The 8823-nt window shown below is 40.6% G+C and overlaps 1 protein-coding gene across 1 annotated transcript in view; it reads left to right on the top strand.

Moving 5' to 3' along the window:
* LOC116531207 (sal-like protein 4) overlaps positions 1-7470 on the top strand; it is a 9165-nt gene extending 1695 nt beyond the window's left edge. The window contains 3 exon segments of the mRNA XM_032249924.1: positions 350-452; positions 1721-1994; positions 7332-7470. Of these exon segments, the coding sequence (XP_032105815.1) occupies positions 350-452; positions 1721-1994; positions 7332-7470 (516 nt within the window).
* Positions 7471-8823: the final 1353 nt, after the last annotated feature.

The following is an 8823-nucleotide window of genomic DNA, read 5'->3' as shown; positions in this document are numbered from 1 at the left end:
TGGAACTTCCAACAGTGGAAAAGACAACTACATAGCCTAATTAGGGGAGAGGGGTCTGTATTCTTCCTCTCTGTAACTCTGTACTTCCATGGGACTGTACATGCGGGTAAAAGCACAAGGTCTGTCATCTCTTTAGGGACCTGTTTTCTATGCCCCAATCCTATCCCCATCTTATCTCTTGGTTTTTTGTGGTTTTTTTTGAATGTACTTAAAAAAGGAACAACAAAAAACTAAGGTTGTAGAATTATAAAATTGCTTCAACCTTAGAACCTTGAGTAGGATCCCCTCAAATGGACTCATATTAGTCCTTAGGGAGTCAATGTATGTGTTGCTGCTTATTTAAATACAGTTCAGTCGGAGCCCCGAGAGTGCCAATGTTTTCCCCACACCTCTTAGATGCCTTCCTCTTCCTGAACCCCAGAAGAGGTGGGTGCCTGAGCGGGGAATCTCAGGTGACTTAACTTACTTTGCCAGTGCCTACTCTATTGAAGAACTGGGTTTTCATTCTCGAGAAGAAACTCGTGGAAGGGCGTGTTTCCTATCACAGGTTCACATGCTGATTTTTTGGTTGGTGAATTTCCTTGGTGTGACTTCTGCCAGGTAATTATGAAGATTTTTTGTTTGTTTGTTTTCTTGCTGAATATTTCATGAAGGCTACGAAGTTAGCACAGGCAAGTCCTGGGTGTGAAAGCTTTAATTTATCTACCTCATTTATTTTTTATGTTTTGTAGCCATAATGTATATTTTCCTATTTTAAGACCATGGAAGTATTCCCAGGCCCTATCTAAAACCGAAGAGTTGATGTATTGGTGGGAAGGCTGAACGTTCAAGATGATTTCGTGATGCCTTTTTTTTTGGTAGTCTCCCTTTGTATATGTGCTATTGAGCAAATGAAACATTGCTTTTGTTTAAAAAGAAAGGAGAAAGAAAGAAGAAAACTTTAACTTCTGGGAGAAAAAGTCTTTCCCCTCTATGTGGAAGGTCCTGACGGAAATGTGGATCCAAGACTCTTGGCCAAAGTGTTGTCTCCTCATCGTTGCACCTGACTTTAGGATCCCCCCCACACACTTTTTTTTTTTTTTTTGCCAAGTTGTGCCTTTCCTTCTGGAATTGTAAGTGAACACAATACTAGTACCTGTTTACACTGTGAAGTGGATATTGTTACAGAAAACACACCAGTGGCTATCTTGACTGTTGAGCTAATGCCTTGTGAATGTATGATCTATGGAGAAACCCCTGTAGTTGTACCTGCTGATGCTGTCTGTCTGTTGGAAAATAAATTTTGAATGTTTTTTTTTTCCCACCAAAAAAAAAAATATATATATATATATATACATACACACATATGTGTGAAAATGAAAAAGGCAAGCCACAGACTGGAAGGAAATATTTGTCTCACGTGTATCTGACAAAAAACTTCTATCTGAAATATATAAAGAACACTTACAGTTTTATAATAAAAAGACAAATGATCCAATAAAGATTTTAACAGGCACTTTACAAAGGCAGGTATACAAATAGATTCTAAGGGAGAGCATATGATCAGAGAAAATAAAAGCTTTTCATAATAATAAAATGAGGGCATCAAATGAATTCATTAGGAAAACATGATAATCATAAATGAGTATTCATAGCAAAGCTTTTACATTTATGAAATGAAAACTGACAGAACTAAAGGAAGAGACAGAAAAATCCACATGAAAGACGAAATTTTTAACAGCTCTCATTCCAAATGTCCCACCTTACAACTTTTCTGCAATGTATGTTACCCTGAATGAGCCTTCTCGGCTTCAGAAATGTCAGGCAGTTGGGGAGAATGAAAAGGAGGAGACCTGTGTTCTGGGACTACATCTGACCCTTAGGATCTTTGAGCAAATTTCATTTAGTCATTCAACAAATATGTATCGAGCTTCACCCATGGGACCCAGATTCCCTAGAGGCAGCAATCTAGAGAAAATCTGTTCTCTGGATTTATGGTTTAATGGAGCACACAGGTGAGTACCTCTCCGAGACTCAGCTTTTGTTTGTGAAACGTGGGCCACAGCAACAATATGGAAACATCATAAATGGCCAGCCACACGTGGATGCACAAATACACTGGGATATAATCATGAGAATCTACATAGCGGTGAAATGGATCAACTGGAAGTACATTTATCAATGTGAATAAATATATAAAGTGAACTAGAGAATGATATATTGGTAGATTATTCATATAAGATTTTAAAATGTGCAAAACAATAATGGATTAAAGGCCCATATCTACAGTAAAGGCAAAAAGTCTTGTATGGGAATAATATATCAAATGTGGAAAAAGATCTTTGGACTTTTATGGTAGGAAAAAGAGGTCTTGACAGTTATAAACGTAAGATAAAATTTAGTAGAAAGATTAGAAGATAAAATGGAAAACATATTTCAGAAACTATAGAAAAAACAAATGAAAATTAGCAGTGAAAAGATATAAAATTAGAGGAATAATCCAGGAGGTCAGGTAACAAAATATTAGGAGTTCAAAAAAGAAACCAGAGAAGACAAAAGGGAGGAAAATGTCAATGAAATAAAAATTTTCCACAACTAAAGTCTGTGAGTCTTCAGGGCCTACTGAGTATCTATCACGATGGTTAAAAATGGATCCACATCCAAGGATATGCATGTGAAGTTCCAGAATATCGATGTATTTGTCAAGATTATTAATGCCAGCTCCTGAAGCAGACAACCCTCAGAAATCTCAGTGGCTTAACAAAACCACTTGTTTCTCATTTATGCAAAATCTAGTGCAGGATTATTTAATTTTTTGGTTTTCCTGGGCTGCAATGGAAGAAGAAGAATGATCTTGGGCCACATATAAAATACAGTAACACTGACAGCGAATCAGCTAAAAAAAAAAATTGCAAAAAAGTCTCATACTGTTTTTAAAACGTTTACAAATTTGTGTTGGGCTGCATTCAAAGTTATACTGGGCTGCATGAGGCGCATGGGCTGAGGGTTGAACAGGCTTGGTGTAACATGTTTCTGGTGGTCTCACTTCATCTTGTAAACGTGACTTTTGAATCATGTATCCCTTGAAATACCTGCGGCAAGAGAAAATAAGACTGAAGGAAGCACACTGGCTTTTAGCTCCCTTAGCTTGGAGGTGACATGTGTCACTTCTGCTGCCAGGCCACTTGCAAGAACATGCTTCCAATCTAACTATGGGAGAGGCTGAAAAACCCAAAGGACCACATACAATACTTGATGTTTTGCATACCAATATGAGTTACAAAAGGAAGATCCTATGCATTTTCAGAGAAAACCAAACTGTTCATACAAAAAAGATCAGGAACCAAAAAGGCGTTGGATTTCTCAATAGCAACATTGGAAAAAGTAAAGTAATGCTTTTAAATTTTTCAATGAAAGCAACTTATACCTAGAAATATTTACCCAGCCAAACTATCAGTCAAGGGTCAGTGCAGAGTTAACCCATTTTCAGACATTGAAGGTCTCAGTTTGCCTTCCATGTACCTTTTGTTAGGAACCCACCACAAAATGTGTTCCATTAAGAGAGAGAAATCAAGAGGAAGACAAAAGATCCAGGAAGTAAGAGACCCAATACAGGAGAGAGGTGAGAATTCTCAGGACGATGGTGAAGGGAGATCCTGTGATGAGAGCTGTGTACCTGTCAGAGAAAAACAACCAACCAACCAAACAAACAAACAAATCAACCAGTCAGATAGTAGCAGGTGAGAAAACTCCAGGAGAGGCTTCTTCTAGAAAAGATAGTTGACAGATTCCCTGGAGCATCTAAATACGTTGAGAGAAAATGTAAAAGGTTGGCACTGAGCTTGTTGAATTAATCATAGTTAAATCTAGAGAAAGCAAAAAGTTTTGCAGGGAAGGAATTGATTAGCACTTGCTATAAAACTCAGCTGTGAGCTGCATAATAGTCATCGTCCCAAAGATTGTTCTAATCAAAGTTGTGATCTAAGTATATTGGGGGATTGGAGGGATGGAAAGAATGTATGTGGCAGAGTGGGCAGGGGTGGGGGGGCAGGACGGAGCCAGACTTCACCTTCTACTGTGAAAACTTAGTTGATAATTCCTAAAACTGGAAAAACAATGTAGCAAATATTTTAAGAGATAAGAAGTAAATACCCAAGGAACCCAAAGAACCAGCAAGAGGAAATGCAAAGGGTTGCCTCAGGGAGAAAGAAATGCAGGGGGTGGGGAAGCTGGGAACTGCTGTTTCACTTCATCAGCTTTGATCTGGTTGACTATGTGCTTGTATAACTTTGATTAAGAACAGTTAAAACACAGATAAACCAAGCTCTTGCGTGATGTAGTATAATACGAGTTTTATAAAATTCTCCGCATTATATTTTATAGACACATATATGGATGTGTATGCACCAAACAGAAAACAGTATTATCTCTGGGGAGGTGAGCCTGGTATAGGGTATAGCAGAGAATTTAGTTTTATTGTCATAAAATGCATTCATGTGTTACTTGTGAAATTAAGCATAAATTAATAAAAGACAAAAATGTATTTTAGATCTGGAATGTAGTGGCCTAATTAAAAGGCCATTTTTGAACTCACCCCACTTTTGCAGAGTTGACAGTGGAAGTGTCAACAGGGAAGGTCAAGCTGAGTAAAGAGGTGACCATGGGAGGAAGTAGCAGGGGAGGTGGCACTGAGGGAGGGACAATGCAGGGGACCTTTACTTTGTCTCACTGTACATAACTGTATGTGATTCATCTGGTCCAAGGCCTACAAAGAGAATTTCACATTTTCAACAAGAAAATCCATTCAGGTGGAAGCTGATTATTATTGTCTCCATATTCTAGCCTTGAGAGAAAGCCCAGATATAGGGTGGGGCTGGACAAGGACTTGCTCAGTGTCAGGCACTGAATTAGGATTGGTGCTGAGTTGCCCAGGAGTTTTATCCATAGTTAGAGCTTCTTACTGCTGAACACTCAGGCAAATGGATCTGGATTCGAATTCCAAGTTCCCTACTTACTGGTCACGTAAGGCTGGCAGGTTCCTTAACTTCTCTGAGCTTTAGCATGCTCACTTAAAATGATGATAATGCATAGTACATCCTTAGTGACTATGTACTATATGCCTGGCACACAGCAAGCACTCAGTATATGTTGATAACAATGAATGCAATAATCAGAAAGTTGGCCAGGTGTGGTGGCTCATGCCTGTAATCCCAGCACTTTGGAAGGCCGAGGTGAGTGGATCACCTGAGGTCAGGAGATCGAGACCAGTCTGGCCAACATGAGGAACACTGTCTCTACTAAAAATATAAAAGTGAGCCAAGTGTGGGGGCGCATGCTTGTAATCCCAGCTACTTGGGAGACTGAGGCAGGAGAATCGAAGCTGAGATGGTGCCACTGCACCCCAGCCTGGGTGACAGAGCAAGACTGTCTCAAAAAAAAAATAATAATAATCAAACCTTTTACTTGCCCTTCCTCCTCCCTCTGAAATCAAATGACATGTTCTAGATCCAAGCAGATATGATCAGGGTTCTCTGTTGCTTTGGGTTATCCATAGACATTAAATGTAGTATTAAACTTTTATTTTGATATATATAGGCATATCAAAAGTATAAATAATAATATATCAAACATCTGTGTACCTACTAGGTATAAATATATTTATCAAAAGTATAAATATTAGGTACACAGATGTTTGATATATTATTTGTACTTTTGATCTAAAGTATAAATACTTCAAAAGATAAAATGCTTCAGGTTCAATCAAAAACTTCCGAGTGCATCTTCCAGTTCCTCTCCTCCCCAGAGATAATAATTTTTCTAAGTTTGATATATTGTTCCCATGCTTGTTTTACTAGAAAGACACGTGTCCATAATCTATTAGTAAAGATTTTTGTGGTAAGGGTATTATGCATCCATAATTATTGACACATGTATACAACTGAGTCATCTGAGCTTCATCCTGATAAAGCAGATCCTCCTCAATTTCCCCTTGTTTTACCAATATCCTGTTAAAAATGCAGTCTTACTGCCTGTGCAGTCCTGTGAATGACAGAGGTCCTGACCCAATCACATGCAGGAAGGAAAAGAAATTCCTCACTCAGAATTCCTTACCTTACATTTCTACCATGTGCGTTGCCTGGAAGAGCCTCTTTGGCCTCAGGGAATGTCAAGAAGTTGGGTAAAATGAAAGGGAGAGATCTGTCATCTGACACTGAGTTTTTGAGGAAACTTCATTCAGTCATTCAACAAATATGTATTGAGCTTCATGTATGTGCCCAAGATTCCCTAAAGGCAGCAATCCAGATGCAATCTGTTCTCTGGATTTATGATTTAATGGAGCGCACAGGTGAGTACACATCTCTGAGACTCAACTCCCCTCGGCTTTGATTTGGTTCCTGGATTTCTGCCTGTTCCTCATTACCCGACTTGTTGCCACAACCAGATGCACCTTCCAGCCTAACTTGAACTCTTTTGAAAGGCTCCAAGGGAAGCTCTCTCCATGCAGACAGCAGCTCCAGGGAGGCTATTATGTTCCCAGCAACTTCAGAATGGGGGTTGGCACTTCCAGGCAGAACCAGTCCTGTGACATGTGAAGGCTTAATTTACCCACCCAGAATGAAGTGCCCGCTGGGCACTTAATTCACAGTCTCCTGTTTACAGGTTGCTCCAGCCCTGCCGGCCCCTGCTTCCACCCCTGCATGGGAGGTCCCGGTGGCTCACTGCAGGCCCTGTGCCCTCTTCATGACATACTGCGCTGGGATGGTGTCCTCTGTGGAAACCTCTTGAGTGCAAATGGCCCCTTTATGACAGAAACATAAGAACATTCCCCAAGGATGTTGTTTGCCACGGTAGTCCGTCTACAGATTTTCCCACCAGGATCCTGGATCAGGTCCAGTTTGGAATTACCACTGTCATGAGAAGGGAACAGATGACCGTGGAATGAAGTAATAGCCCTTCCCCCTTCCCTCTTCAACCCTTTGATTTCAGAGGATCTGTACTCACTATTAGTGGTCAGGAGTCCAGAAGCTTCTTTTTGAATGAGGAAGATGTGGGAATGAGAGGTTTTTTAGGCACTTAAACGTGGCAACAAATAACCCACAAAACTGCTATCTGAAGCTTGAGAGACCCTTGCTGTGAACCTCCCTGGATCTTAGCCAGGAAAACAACTCAAGCCAACCCCCCAAATAGGCTCCTTGCAGACACCTTCTTAAAAAGAAAAATAAAACAAACTCTAAAAAAAACAACAAAAAAATTCATCCAGAAGCAGTAATAATATTTGTAGAATGCATTTCTACTGTTGCTCACTTGGCTCAAGTTTATCTGTGAAAAATATGTTATCGACTGACAAATAGCATGGCTGTCAAGAAATTTATCACCATTTTCCCCACAAAGCAGCAGGTTTCAGATTCAAATGAGGCTCTGCACTGTGATTTCACCTTTACCAAGGCTGTCAAGGAAAGGTCTGTGAGGTGTGGAGAAGGCTCCTGCTGAAGGTGGTCCCCACATTATTCCTTGCATTTTCTAGAAGGCCTTTCAGATTGAATAGATGGCCATTTATTGAAAAAGGCCAGCCGGCCACAGTGACTCACCCAGCACTTTGGGAGGCCAAGGTGGGCGGATCACAAGGTCAGGAGTTCGAGACCAACCTGGCCAACACAGTGCAACCCCATCTGTACTAAAAGTACAAAAATTAGCTGGGCGTGGTGGCACACACTTAGTACTAGCTACTCAGGAGGCTGCAGCAGGAGAATCACTGGAACCTGGGAGGTGGGAGTTGAAGTGAGCTGAGATCGCACCACTGTACTCCAGTTTGGGTGACAGGGGGAGACTTCGTCTCAAAAAAAAAAAAAAAAAAAAAGAAGGCCCACATTGTGTTAGATATACCTCACTATGTAGGCACTTTTGCAAATTTTGGCTCTTTTGAGCTTCAGGACAACCCTTCTTGGTAAATAATAGCACTAACTCCATTTCACAGAGAAAATGAAGATCAGAGAAGGGGAAGCAACTTGCTCAGAAAGTAGCAGATTATTCTGGTTTTATGAGCTGAGTTAGGGTTCCTTACTGTCCTTACAACCACTTATTTATTTTTTAATGACAACTTAATGGGAGGAGTTAATAAGTGACTACACAGGGTCACAGCCATGTCCTGGCATTTTAGAACTGTGCCTTGCAAACCTGACCTCTACCTGAAATTCTGGACTTATTTCCAACTGTCTATTCATCATCTCCCTTGGATAGCTAGTATGCTTCTCCAACCTGACAAAGCCAAAACAGATCTTTTGAGGTTTACCCCCAAGTCAGCTACTCCCATAGTTTTCTCTATTTCTGTAAGTCTCCCCACTATGTACCCACCAGCCCAAGCCAAAGTCTCATCCACGAGAAATCCTAAAAAATACAACATAATCAGTGCACTTCTTTCTTCTCTACCACTACTGCTCTAATCCTTTTTCTGTTTCTTACCAAGATTACTGTGAAGAGCAGTAGTAAGCCTGTCCTCTGGTTCTTCTATTTTTCCTCCTCCCCTCAATCCCGTCTCCATTTTCCATACACAAATCAAATAACCATGCGATTTCTTACTCAAAACTCTTCAATGGCTTGACCCTTCAGTGGCTTTTGGGTTAAAATCATAACTCCTGCATGCCTTCCTTATTTGACCCTCCTCTCACACCAGCCTCACCTTCCCCACCATGCCAGCTACTCTGGCATCCCCTCTGTTTCTTGAACATGCCAAGCCAATGTCGTTCCTACCTCAAGACAGGTGTTACTCTCTTTGCCTCTGATTGTTGCATGCCCGGCTCTGCTTGGCATTAGACCTTAAATGTCTCTTCCTCAGAGAAGTCTTTC

Source organism: Sapajus apella, unplaced genomic scaffold (genome assembly GCF_009761245.1).
Source record: "Sapajus apella isolate SASKATOON/1434 unplaced genomic scaffold, GSC_monkey_1.0 scaffold69, whole genome shotgun sequence".
Classification (NCBI taxonomy): domain Eukaryota; kingdom Metazoa; phylum Chordata; class Mammalia; order Primates; family Cebidae; genus Sapajus; species Sapajus apella.
The sequence above is the reverse complement of the archived record's forward strand: the minus strand, read 5'-3'. Positions and strand labels throughout refer to the sequence as shown.